The sequence below is a fragment of the Girardinichthys multiradiatus genome, chromosome 15 (assembly GCF_021462225.1).
Source record: "Girardinichthys multiradiatus isolate DD_20200921_A chromosome 15, DD_fGirMul_XY1, whole genome shotgun sequence".
Classification (NCBI taxonomy): domain Eukaryota; kingdom Metazoa; phylum Chordata; class Actinopteri; order Cyprinodontiformes; family Goodeidae; genus Girardinichthys; species Girardinichthys multiradiatus.
This window is the reverse complement of record NC_061808.1, coordinates 31947909-31961723: the sequence shown is the minus strand read 5'-3', so window position 1 is coordinate 31961723 and position 13815 is coordinate 31947909. Positions and strand designations below refer to the sequence as shown.

General features: G+C 42.1%; 1 protein-coding gene across 8 annotated transcripts in view; it reads right to left on the bottom strand.

Moving 5' to 3' along the window:
- Positions 1 to 20: 20 nt before the first annotated feature.
- The window catches only part of LOC124881872 (kinesin-like protein KIF13B), a 41648-nt gene continuing 27853 nt past the window's right edge, over positions 21 to 13815 (bottom strand). For 2 of the 8 annotated variants that reach the window (XM_047387721.1, XM_047387729.1), the window contains 9 exons: positions 12859 to 13011; positions 12568 to 12645; positions 12120 to 12176; positions 10972 to 11065; positions 10669 to 10784; positions 5702 to 5758; positions 5104 to 5175; positions 1202 to 2489; positions 21 to 1103 (listed from right to left, as the gene is read on the bottom strand). In XM_047387721.1, the coding sequence (XP_047243677.1) occupies positions 859 to 1103; positions 1202 to 2489; positions 5104 to 5175; positions 5702 to 5758; positions 10669 to 10784; positions 10972 to 11065; positions 12120 to 12176; positions 12568 to 12645; positions 12859 to 13011 (2160 nt within the window). In that variant the 3' untranslated portion in view covers positions 21 to 858. The remainder of the gene's footprint in view (positions 1104 to 1201; positions 2490 to 5103; positions 5176 to 5701; positions 5759 to 10668; positions 10785 to 10971; positions 11066 to 12119; positions 12177 to 12567; positions 12646 to 12858; positions 13012 to 13815) is intronic. The other 6 variants (XM_047387724.1, XM_047387723.1, XM_047387726.1 and 3 more) reach the window with 6 other exon arrangements.

Here is a 13815-nt window from a genome sequence, read left to right as displayed (position 1 = left end):
AATGAAGAAAAGACAAGCTATAAACATCAACAGCTTGTCTTTATTTTCAAATAAATAAATATCCGAAGCAGTCAAATTGATCCACTTAAATGCATATCTATAAAAAAACTAGGGAACAGACAATTCTTCCTGAATTCCCCACTCCAGGCATCTTCATACACAAAAAAACAAACCTAAAAGAATTACCACATGCTTGGCAGGAAGACATTAAACCCATTTAAAGTATCAGCATTACTATAATTTGTTATCAGAGTGCAAATTTGTATAAAAATAGTCATCCAAGAAGCAGAATGACATCATTGGTGAACACTTTCAGAGTTCCAGCAGAACACATTATGGTTGTACATGATCAAGGCACATGTGTTGAGCAGTAATCAAGGCACAGGAATCAAGCTGCAGCATTCACCCACAAGCTCCAAATAAAATGTCATCTGCATATAGTGTGATATTGTTAAAAGACAAGAAAAAGGAGTATATAAAAAAAACTTGCATTAGAGTTGAAATTAGTGTCATTCAGTGGTCTCATTCCAGTGTTAAAAACTTCAGCCCTGTGCTGAACTGAGAAGTTGTTCTACAGGCTTTCTCCAAGTTTCCCTCATCTTCAGTTCAGTCCTTGTACCCGACTGTTGACAAAGGAAACTCTTGTCAATGAGCTTCTAAACATCTGACCCATGAGCCATTCAGGCTTTCGAAGGCTAAATATTTTTATGCAAATCTCCACCTAAAACATTTACATTTGCATAACATTCAATCTCTGTCTATTTGTCAGTGGAGTGACTGCAGCCGTTTACACAGCAGCAAAGGCCTAGATACTGAATCCTATAGTAAACGTCTCTACATACATCAGATCAGCATGTTTCAAGTGTTCCATGACTTGCGGTTCTCTCCTCTGCCTTGTCTGGACGGTCCAGTCTCACCTTTTGCCAGAGCCGTGAGAGCTGCCAGGTTTGGACTGGATCCCGACAGGTTGGCACTACGCCGCGTTTGCTGTTGGCGACGTCGTTTGCCACCACCACGGGTAATTCTGTCAGGCCTTACAAGTACTCCGTAACCAGGGTTACAGTGGAAATAGTGCTTTCCACCTACCGAGCCATCGTTCTTTCCTAAAAACAGGCCAACAGAGATCCATTAGGGATTATTCCAAGGAACAATAATGAGGTAAGTTTAAGGGAAACTTAAAACATCAGATCAAGTCTCTCACCTGCTGGTACCTCCAGTTCAACTCCAACCCAGGTACCCTCAGCAAAGTCTGTGGGCCCCACGTACCGCACCGTCCCACTCTTATTGGTCCCCACAGTGACAAACTCCCCTTCTTTCAACCAGTCAGGAAGAATGCCGGAAGCAGCTTCGTCGCCCTCCTCTAAGTCCGAAATACTTTCCAGGCTCTCCGCTGGCACTGAGATGTTGAGTCCTGTCCCGAGGCTGCCGATGCGCTCGATTTGTGCTGGTTTGCTGCCGTCTTCGCTCACAATCTGCTGGAAAGACCTGAGGTCTGAAGATTTGACCTTCTGGATCTTGAAGGGGTTGACCGCTGATAAGCTGGACTTGGGCTGAGCAGCAGTGGTAGCAGTTTTAGTGGCAGAATCAGAAGGTGGTTTCTGACTGACCTTAACCAGGGCTGAGGATCCAATGAGGCTGCTGTTTGTATCTGAGGGTTCGGACGATGATTTCTCTTCGGGTGAATTTTTAAGGCTAGTGTCTTCATGTGGTTGAGCAGCCGGAGCTTGGATCACATTTGGAGCTGGATCTTGAATACTGTCAGAAGCTGCCTGGTCTTCTTCCTGGCACTGTGGAGTAATAGATTCAACCAGATGTTCACCTTGTTGGTCAGATAGTTGGGTTTTACTGGTGAGTAACTGCTCACGGATGTCCTGATTTGTAGCAGTAAGATCTAGATGTTTAGTTGGAGAACCTTGGAGTCTAGAGGGATCTGTTTGCTGGAATTCTCCCAGTTCACATTCATTGTTTTGTTCCACCACTGAATCAGTGTGATTCTCTGAACTGTTGGATGGTTCTAGTCCAGTCCTATCAGTAGTTGTGTCTTGGTTGTGTTTAGCCTGGTTTCCTGACTGTTCCTCTGTTCTTGCAGCAGCTTCTTCTGTACCATTTGAAGCAACGGACAGAGATGGATTTGGTTCTTGTTCACCTAGATTTGACTCTGACAGAGTCTCCTTTTGTTTGAATAAACGCTGGTCGGTAGTCAGGACAGCTACTTCTTTGGTTAAACCTAGATTCTCAGCTGAGAACTCCTTCATCACTTTCTCATCTTCCTCCACTTCATCTGGCTCCAATGTAGGCAAGTCCCAGCTCAGTGTGTAGACATCTGAAAGCCTCGCGGTGGATATGTTGGATGACATGTATCCACTGGAGGTGTCGCTAACTGAGCTACAGCTGAAGTCCTCCGTCTTTGGGATGATGGGAGCTGGGAAGGGGACGGATCTGGGGATGTCCGCTTGGACATCTGCAGGACTGATTTCTCCAGTGGGAACCTGAGGAAAACCATTGGCAGTTACCCATAATGAAAATAGACTCAAGCTAGTTTCAGGCACAGGTAATGAGCATTTGGTCCAGAAGTGTCCCCATCATAGAAAGTGTGATAAAAATGTTTATTTTTAAACTTTAATTGCATCAGATCTTTTCAGTTACTTTGGACCTAAACAAGTGTATTTGGTGTTTCTATTTCCTGTTTTTATGCCTGTTTTGCCATAACATGCCATGTATATCTTTAGTACCATTGATTACATACATCTCACAAAACATACCACTCCTCTATATTAATGGCAACATTCAATTCTTTCATAGTGATAGTCAAGGGTTAGGGGGAGGGGTGGGGTTAGCTGGACACTTTGACTGATGGACAAAACCAGCAACTTAACCAGCATTAAGTGTGGGCATAAACCTATGCTGCATTTATCTTGTTTGGTTATTTTAAGAGAAAACAATTAATTGGTGAACCTTCCCAGAAGTGGTATGCCTACCAAACTTAGTCCAATAACCAATCAGTCCAGAACAACATCTAAAGCTCTGCAAGCCTCACCTAAGGTCAGAGTTCATGATTCAACAATAAGAAAGAAACTGGGCATAAGTGGGATCAATGGGAGAGTTCCAATGTCAAAACCACTGCTGACCAAAATAACAGTCTCACATTTACCAAGAAACATCCTGATGATCCACAAGACCTTTAGGAAAAAAATCTGTGGACTGACAGCGGAACGTTTTGAAAAATATATTTCCCATTACTGCTGGCCAAAAACTAAAAGCATTTTAGAAAACAAAACATGATTCCAGCAGTCAAACAAGGTGGCTGTAGGGCGATGATCTGGGGCTGTTTTGGTGCTTAATGACCTGGATAATGTGCAACATTTAATGGAACCACAAATTTCCCTCTCTAGGAGAAAATCCTGAAGGGGAATATCCAACCATCAGTTTTCAGTGACCTTAAGCTCAAGCACACTTAAAAACCTGTATGACGGTTTTGTGAGCGGCCCAAAAGATTGTTTGCCTAAGTGTTGGACCCAGGAATTCTGCTCGACTTTGGGTTAGGGCCTTTGCTAAAAAAACCCCCCAAAAAAACAAAAACCTAAATGAAGGATTTATTAGTGGCCTATTCAAAGCCTGGACTTAAATCTCATTGAGAAGCTGCACTAAGCAGGCCAGTTAAGCTTGAAAATATGGAGCTAAATCGGGGCCATAAAGTTTGTTCAAACAAAAACAAATGAAACCTGAAAAATAAAAGTTTGTTCAAAACAAAAACATTTGTACCTAAAAAATTATTTTGAACCTCCCCCAAAAAAATTTGAAAACTGGAAAAAAAAGTTTTGCAACTAAAAAAAAAAAAAAAACAGATGTGAAACTGGAAAAAAACAAGTTCAAAACTACTTTTCAGATTCAAGTTTTTTTTTCGGCTTCAAACTTTTGGCTGTGTTTTGGCGTGGGGGGCGGGGCCCCAGATCACGGGGATGCAGAATCATGACTGACAGCTCAACACAGCGGTTGAACAACATTTTCCCAGCTGTTGCATTCAGGGAAAATACCGACTCGTTTTGCATCTGGTTTCATTCCTGCCGCTTAGTCTGGCGGTTATTTTGCTTGATGTTGAGAGCATGGGAAATCTCCAACACGGACTTAAAACGCTGTGCAAATCTGTCAAGATTATATTTTCTCCTCTGAAGATGCGCGTCGTGTTTTCACGTAAGCTGCTTCTATCGGTGAAGCATGCTATCTTTCAAAACCAATCACATATATATAGAATATCGATGATGTATTACAGATAATTCCAGTTCCCACGGTCCCTGAATGCAACAGCTGGTAATATGTTGTTCAGCCGCTGTGTTGAGCTGTCAGTCATGATTCCGCACCGCTGTGATCTTAGGCCCCGCCCCCCACGCCAAAACAGGGCCAAAAGTTTGAAGCCGAAAAAAAAAACTTGAATCTGAAAAGTAGTTTTGAACTTTTTTTTTTTCCAGTTTCACATCTGGGTTTTTTTCAGTTGCAAAACTTTTTTTTCAGTTTTCACATTTTTTTGGGGGGGAGGTTCAAAAATAATTTTTCAGGTTCAAATGTTTTTCTTTTGAACAAACTTTGTGGCCCCAATTTAGCTCCATATTAAAAACCTCAAATGTGCTTTTATTTAGATAATTCTGCAAAGAAGAGTGGACCGTCACAGCTGTTGCCAGCAAGGGCGGAATAATCACTTAGGGGGCGATTAGAGTTTCACATCTGGCCAGGCTGCTTTAGACAGATACTTTTACTTAATAAATGAAATAATATTGAAAACAACTGCTTGTTATATTTACTCAGGTTATCTTTGCCTGATACTGAAGTTTGTTGAACCAATAAAGTTTGATAAAATCATTAACTAAATCTAAAAGGAAAGGGGGCAAATACTTTTTCACAGCACTGTAAATGTTATATAAAAGCAAGTCACAGAGCTGAGGTGGGAAAGTCCCGTTTGATTCAGTTCAACTGATCGCACAGGACTAGTCTAATAAATGCCATATGGCTTCCCATAAACTAACTATGAAATGCAGTGATCCAGAAAGCGCTTCCTGCCAGGCATCTAGAGACGCATGAAACACTGTTTGGGTTAAAGGAGGAACTTACTGGCTGCTGATGTTTGCACATGTCCTCTTCAACACTGGCTGACTGCACCACGATGCGTGGAACGCCCTGCGACTGAAACAATGTGGAAGATGTTAATCTCTGTTCGGATAAAACATGGAACTGCCTTAAATCTGGAGCATTGTTCTTGTACCCGTCAAATTAAAGGCATTAGCTGATATGAGACGAGCGTCTACACCATCATATTCTCCTTTAATAACCTTCCTACATTAAGGAAGAGTCCAATATTTCACTTATTCCAAATGATCAGCGGGAGGGGTGTTGATATAAGACGCTCAAAGTGCAATTAGGATATTTGCTCCTTAAATCACTGATAATCACGATAAACTGATGAATCAGCCAAGATGATTGCATTCTAATGATAATTGTGTTTGTATTCATTTATCTCATTTTAGCAACCATGTTACATGCAGAGAAGAAAACTATCATTTTATGTCTCAGTGTCATTTGGAGCTAATAAATCAGTACTGGGGCACCACTGGGAGTGCTCTGCCCTCATGCTGCATCCATGCTTGATCTGTGGTTTGATTCAGATGGAAGTTTTTGTTCTGAGCAGAACAAATGTAACAACTGCTTTTACATCAGAGAGCAGGTCAAAGAAGTCAATCCTACCCCTCTGTGGCTTGGAACAAGAACCCTGCAAGGTAATACAACATGTCAGGCTCATAGAGGCTTACGTTTCTTTTAAAATCCTCCCAGGATTGGGTCGAACTGTTTGGAATGTAACTTCAAGTCACATTAAAAACACTGTAGACAAGGTGTAGGACTATTAAGGCCAGAGCAGCACAATACATCAAACAGCAATCGTCATCGCAAACTGACCTGACTGCTTGGATGCAATACAGGGTAGCATACCAAGTACCTTAACAGACCTTAATGCTTATACCTGATCTGCATTGTTAGTGGGTAGTAACTCATGGCATTTACTTCAGTAAGTGTTTGAAAACAGAAGGCACTTCTTGATGTAGTTTTACTGCACCATACTTTTTACTTCTACTTGAGCAATATTATTTTTGAAGTAATGCTGCCCTTGAGGACAATTTCTGGCTACTCTAGCCACCTCTGGTTACTTCACTGAATGAAGCAAAAGCAAGTTTTAACCAGACACACCTACACAGTTTATGATAAACGGAGACTTCAATTCAGTTTATTTATATACTGCAATATTTACAACAAAAATCGTCTCCAAGAACTTCACAAAAAAAAACAAAAATCAACTTGGTCCAATCATGCAGACCGATTGCAAGTCAAGTACATAAATTCCAATTGATCCTAGTTATCAAACAGTCAAGTTCACTGTATTATTCACACTGGTGAAAAGGTTTTCTAAGGAAACCCAGCAGAGTGCATTGAGTTAGTTACTTGCAGCATTCGCTCCTCCTGGATGAGCATGTAGAGACCACCAGCTTCACTGTTCTAGTGTCAACTTCTATCTGCTGAGCCTGCTGGGCTATTTGGAGGTCAAATAAATACACTGTAAATAGTGTGTACACGTATATTCACTGGAAGTACTTTGCATTGTTCTAACTTATGTACAGGTCCTTCTCAAAAAATTAGCATATTGTGATAAAGTTCATTATTTTCCATAATGTCATGATGAAAATTTAACATTCATATATTTTAGATTCATTGCACACTAACTGAAATATTTCAGGTCTTTTATTGTCTTAATGCGGATGATTTTGGCATACAGCTCATGAAAACCCAAAATTCCTATCTCACAAAATTAGCATATCATTAACAGGGTCTCTAAACGAGCTATGAACCTAATCATCTGAATCAACGAGTTAACTCTAAACACCTGCAAAAGATTCCTGAGGCCTTTAAAACTCCCAGCCTGGTTCATCACTCAAAACCCCAATCATGGGTAAGACTGCCGACCTGACTGCTGTCCAGAAGGCCACTATTGACACCCTCAAGCAAGAGGGTAAGACACAGAAAGACATTTCTGAACGAATAGGCTGTTCCCAGAGTGCTGTATCAAGGCACCTCAGTGGGAAGTCTGTGGGAAGGAAAAAGTGTGGCAGAAAACGCTGCACAACTAGAAGAGGTGACCGGACCCTGAGGAAGATTGTGGAGAAGGGCCGATTCCAGACCTTGGAGGACCTGCGGAAGCAGTGGACTGAGTCTGGAGTAGAAACATCCAGAGGCACCGTGCACAGGCGTGTGCAGGAAATGGGCTACAGGTGCCGCATTCCCCAGACCTGGGCTACAAAGAAGCAGCACTGGACTGTTGCTCAGTGGTCCAAAGTACTTTTTTCGGATGAAAGCAAATTCTGCATGTCATTCGGAAATCAAGGTGCCAGAGTCTGGAGGAAGACTGGGGAGAAGGAAATGCTAAAATGCCAGAAGTCCAGTGTCAAGTACCCACAGTCAGTGATGGTCTGGGGTGCCGTGTCAGCTGCTGGTGTTGGTCCACTGTGTTTTATCAAGGACAGGGTCAATGCAGCTAGCTATCAGGAGATTTTGGAGCACTTCATGCTTCCATCTGCTGAAAAGCTTTATGGAGATGAAGATTTCATTTTTCAGCACAACCTGGCACCTGCTCACAGTGCCAAAACCACTGGTAAATGGTTTACTGACCATGGTATCACTGTGCACAAATGGCCTGCCAACTCTCCTGACCTGAACCCCATAGAGAATCTGTGGGATATTGTGAAGAGAACGTTGAGAGACTCAAGACCCAACACTCTGGATGAGCTAAAGGCCGCTATCGAAGCATCCTGGCCCTCCATAAGACCTCAGTGCCACAGGCTGATTGCCTCCATGCCACGCCGCATTGAAGCAGTCATTTCTGCAAAAGGATTCCCAACCAAGTATTGAGTGCATAACTGTACATGATTATTTGAAGGTTGACGTTTTTTGTATTAAAAACACTTTTCTTTTATTGGTCGGATGAACTATGCTAATTTTGTGAGATAGGAATTTTGGGTTTTCATGAGCTGTATGCCACAATCATCCGTATTTAGACAATAAAAGACCTGAAATATTTCAGTTAGTGTGCAATGAATCTAAAATATATGAATATTAAATTTTCATCATTACATTATAGAAAATAATGAACTTTATCACAATATGCTAATTTTTTTAGAAGGACCTGTATGTACCCTCCTAAAATTATTTGGTTTCAAAACCTTTATATTATAAAACAATGGTTTTTGTAAATGCGTATTGATTTTGCCTGAATTTGTTATTTTCGGGAGATGGTATTTATTTTTACTCTTTTATTTTATTCTTTAAAATACCAGAATATGCACAGAACTTTATATTGTCTGATTAAATCATTTTTTTACGTGAACAAACAGTTACTCAGTACTTCAGTAGCCTTTTAAACAGATACTTTTTTTCCTCTTATTTGACTAATTGTTTGGATGACTACTTTTTACTTCTACTTGAGTAACAATATGCTGAAGTAGTGCTGCTCTACCCTACTCTGGTTGGATGCTAAAGCTCACACAGGAAACTGTGGACATTATGTGACGATAAAAAAAGCCAATAAAATGTGAGCAGATCATAACTGATATCATTACTGCAATTTCCAGCAATTCTTACCTAATATTGGTAGACCTAATTATAAAAAAAATATATATATATATACATGCTTCTCAATAAATTTGTATTCCTAAGAATATAATTTCATTGATTTAAATGCTGAAATTAAGTTTCTCATAAAACTTGAATATTACATGGAACTAATAAAAAAGACAATAGAGAAGCAACATATAGTGAAATATAATCTGATTAAGGTTTTTTTCTCTGGCAGGAGTTTAAGATGACATGTCTCCTGCAGGCATAAAGTAACAGTCTTTTTGATCCATGAGAGTCTAGTGGTCAAAGGTCACAGCAGGTGGGTGTGAGCACATCTGCACACAGAATAAGCAGAAGACATGAGACAAGATGGAGACACATTCAGCCCAGAACATCAAGGACAGACTGAAGTTCTGCAGGATGGACGAGCAGAAGACTGTTGCAGTGTCTTCTCTGATGGATCCTCCTGATTGTTTGGGAGATTTGGGAAGAGAAGATCCTGCGTTGTATTAACAGTGAAGACTTCTGATGCAATCCATATGTGGGGTTGTGTCTCATCCAAAGGAGTAGGGCTGAACCAGAACCCTGCCATGTCCAGTGGGATCAACATGTCCTCCAAGACCAACAATCCAGGCACAACTGTATGATGGTCTGTGTATTTTCCAGTACGATGGAGCAATGTGTCACAAGGGTAAGGCAAAGGTGAAAGAGTTGCTCCCAGATCAGAACAATTAAACCAAGCCGGTCCGATTATCTACAGGATGCTGAGCTTTTTGTTTATGTGTTGACCTTCGTTAACATCTGCGGCCGACGTGGAAAACAGCCGTCTAATTAAAGCTGTGGCCTGAAACGGTGCGCCAGCGAGGTCTGACGGGTCTGCACTTCAACCCAACACCGCCGTGTGTCGTTTCTATCAATAGCTTCCCATCATGGCTCGAGGTGCTAATCAGTCCAATCAGCTGCAGTGGTGTTTGGCTGCCGTGAGACAGCTGGAGACCCCCAGGTTGCAACGGCACATGATTGTGATGTCTTTAATAGGACGGCGTGCTCCTAATTAACTCGTCTCAGAGGTGTCTATTTGTGTGTAGAGGCTCAGCATGGCACTCGTGTCATTTCTAGCTTATGTGCTGATTAGGTTCTTCACTCTGCTACCACAGTACCCTGCTTTGGATTCAGTGAACATACAGGCCGACCTGAGCTAACTGGAACCAACTAGCAAATGACATAAACTGGGACTGTTGGATTTATGTTTGGGCTACAGTACTTTGCAAATATATTCACACCCATTGAACCCTTTCATATTTTGTCATTTGGCCACAGTCTGAAAGCCTTTTCCAGCCTCTGACAACATTTTCCTCCAGGATTGCCCTGAATTTATCCAATCGGTGATGATCAGCTTCCCTGCCCCTGCTGAGGAAAAGCATCCCCACAGCCTGATGCTGCTGCCATCGAGATTGACTGTGAGGATGTTGTGTTTAGGTTGTTTTCTTTACCTGACCTGTCTGCTGTGCTCCTTGGTCTTCGTGATGCTGTTGGTTCTTTAATATTCTCTAACAAACCTCTGTGTAATTTAATCCTGGTATAAATGCAGGTGTTCTATGACGGACCTCAAAGATGGACTCTTTACTTATTAGGTGACATCTGAAGGCAGTTGGTTGCAGTGGATTTTATCGCATAAAATTCCATGAGGTATGAATACTTTTTGGAAGCCTCCAACACTTCAACCTGACACTTTTTATGAAACCATAAAAGCTCCTGTTTGTCTGACAGCATGAATGCTCTTTATGTTACAGTCTGACACAGATCCACCTTTAATCACCATAGGCGTCAAAGACTTTGAGGCATTAATACAGTTTATGTTGAAAGAATTGTCTTTTCATCTACACAAGCCCTGTTTCCATAGCAACTGAACAATGAAACTGGCTGCTGATAAGACGAGGAAATATGTAGATCTGGGCTGTAATTTCAATATCCTTGACCTGTCAGAAGGCAGGAGACAAGTTTAAAACGGGAGAGTACCTGCTGGTGGACGGCTGGCTGCTCTCGGTCTTCCTTCCCACCAGGTAGCAGGGACTTTAGCAGCTTGGGAACGGCCTTCACTGGAGAGAGATAAGATGCAGCAAAGCCTGAATGCTCTGAGGAAGAGAAGGAGAGGTTGCAGGAGCACACAAGGAGAGAAGTGGGGAGGGGGCGTGAGAGTGAAAAAGATGCAGAGCCAAAAAAATAATCACCAGGTACTAGCACACAAAGGCAGCAAAGCAGGCGAGACCTCAAAACCAGAGAGAATCTTTTTTTAAATGAAAATGCTTTTGTCAGACGTACCCGTCTCCGTGTTCAGGTTCTGGGACATAGAGCTGGCCAGCGTGCGTCTGGATGGAGGAGGCACTACCGAGAGGTCCTGATGGCTCTCCCAGCCCTGCAGGGGATCATGCAAAGGAGGTTACAGGTATTTAGGTAGAGTTAGGGTTAGCCTCTGACCATACACGGCAGAATTGATTTGTAAAATCAATCAAAATTACATGGTTTTAATTTTTCTTTTTTGTGTGGTGTGCTTTTCTAATCAGTCGTCTATATTCTCATAATAAAATACAGTGCAACCTCTTTCAGAAACCACCTAAGCAGCCAAGGCGCCCATGAGGACTTTGGAGGAGCTGCTGCTCAGGTGAGAGAATCTGTTGCTAGTATTAGCCGCGCACTCCACAAATAGGACTTTTAAGAAAGAGTGGCAAGAAGAAAGGCATCGTTGAGAGAACGCAACAACAAATCCTGCTTACAGTTTCCTAAAACCATGAAGGGGACAAATTGCTCAGGTCAGATGAGACCCCGATTGAACCTTCTGGCCTATATGTTTTCTATGGTGGTAAACTTGCTCCCTGAACACACTGTTCCCACTGAGAAACATGGGAGTGGCAGCATCATGCTGTGGGGATGCTTTTCTTCAGCAGTGACAGGGTAGCTGCCAGGGTTGATGGCCAAACACAGGGCCTTCCACTTCACCAATGGGGCAGTGCTCTGTTGTCATGAACACATTTGAAGTTGAAATGAAACAAAAGGAGAAAAAGTTGATCTCAAATGAAGAATTTTGCGAGGCACCGTACATTTAACCATTTACCCAAAACAGCAGTTTAGAGCTACTGGGTTCATCCCCCTTCGTAAAGGTTTACAATAATGAACTTTAACTCGACATTTTAGCTGAATTTAGGTCAAATAAACATATGATCAACGTAAAACTACAATATCTTAAGTCATTTATTCTTATATAAACTCAAATTACTACTAAACAATAAATAAATGATAATAAAGTTTTAAAGTCTATGCAAAGAAAAATTATGTAACTTTTTCTAAGCTATAAAATGTGTGTAAAATGAATGTTTTTGTCTTTTTTCTGTATATGGAAACACTTTCTGACTGGGGTTGTATAATGTTTTATCAGACTTGGAAGTTAGCGTTAGAAGAAATGAGGATCTCACCTTGAAGTAACCGAGCCTATGAGTGGAGGAGTACAGGTCCAGACTGCTGGCTGACAGCTGGGTAGACAGTTAGGTTGATGCATGGTAGGAGTTAGTGAGGGGTTAATGACAAAGGAAGGAGACACACCAAGAAACATCAGAACCTCAGGTCAGAAGTTCTGGACAGAAATATCTACAAAGCTGAGATTCTAGTGTCAGTCAGGAGTTTTGTTAAAAGCAGAACAGAACCAAAGCCAAACTTGTCCCAACCTCAGTGCAAACATCTGATGTGGTGCGGAAACAATTCTTCATGTTCTATTGATAAGAGGCGGGTAAGTAAAGCAGAAAAACTCGGGGAGACTGTGGAAAAGCATCTTTCTTTGCTGCTGCGGTTTCTGTTAACAGTTGGTGTAAATGCAGGTGATGTGGCATCAGGTCCACCATTACAGTCCCTGCGTGTAGGTCTTACCTGGTTTACGTTTGGAGAGCTCAGGCAGCGTCTTCCAGCTTTCCCTCTGACTGCCAGCTGTTCCCTCACAGCGACCTCCTGCTCATGTTCACACACAGGAAGATGATTTGGTTCATTACAGAATATTAACTAAATGGTTGTTCTTCCAGCACTACGAGATCGGTCTGAAAGAGCGCGACGAGGACAACGAAGACACACAAATCTCAAAGAATGGATGCAGCACAAAATTAGGACTTTGGTGGATAAACAAAGAGAGGCAAATCTCAGCATTCCGAAACGGTTTTCCCGGACCTGTCTGAGCCGATCCAGGGTCAGGACGTTCTCCACAGCCAGGACGCTGCGCAGGTACTTCTCTATGGCCGCCTCACTGTCTGCTGACTGCTCGTCCTCGGCGCTGGCGGCCAGCCTGGCCAACATCTCCCTGTCCTCCGGACCGTGGATGTCCTGTGGGAATCAGGATGGGAATGATGAGAAGTAGGACCTCCATTTGCACTGAAGGCCTTTTCATATCATTCACTACTAGTCGAGAAGAAGCAGCTCTATGTTCAACCAGTTTTGGACAACTTATTTTATCCCAGCTAGTTGTTTAACATGCAGCACCCACCAGCTTTGGAGGGCAACCAGTAGGGGCTGATTCTCATGGCTGGTCTCCAGGAGACACTCCGCAGCACCAGCAAATTTCCAATGTGGTTTTGTGCTCTTGGATCTAACAGTCTGCAGAACTCACTTGATTTTTAGTTATTAATTCGGTAAAAAAACATAACAGCAGAGTTTCTCCAAAATGATAAGAAGTATATTTGGAGGAGTCAAAGTGAAGCTTTTTAAACCTAAGATTGTTGTACGAAAGGCCAAGCAGGGTGGAGGCAGCATCATTCTGAGGGTTGTTTAGCTGCCAGTTGTAGTGGAGTACTGAGCAGGAGATCCACTTCTAAATTCTTCAACTTGACTTTGAATCAGCCACAACATGGTTGAAACTGGAACACAGTTGGATTTCAAAAAGACACTGGTCTCAAATCTGCAACAAAACTGGTTTTAGAGACGATAAAACAGGCTGGCATTAAGCTTCCTCAGTGGCCCTGACCTCCGTCCTGTTGAAAATCTCCTAACTATGACAGGAAACCAACCAATTTAAATGAACGTTTACAGTTTCTGAGAAAAACAATGGTTAAATATCCAACAAGAGATACACCAGAACCTCTCTGATGGCTACTAAAAGTGTCTGGTGTCTCTGCAGTTTATTAAAAAACA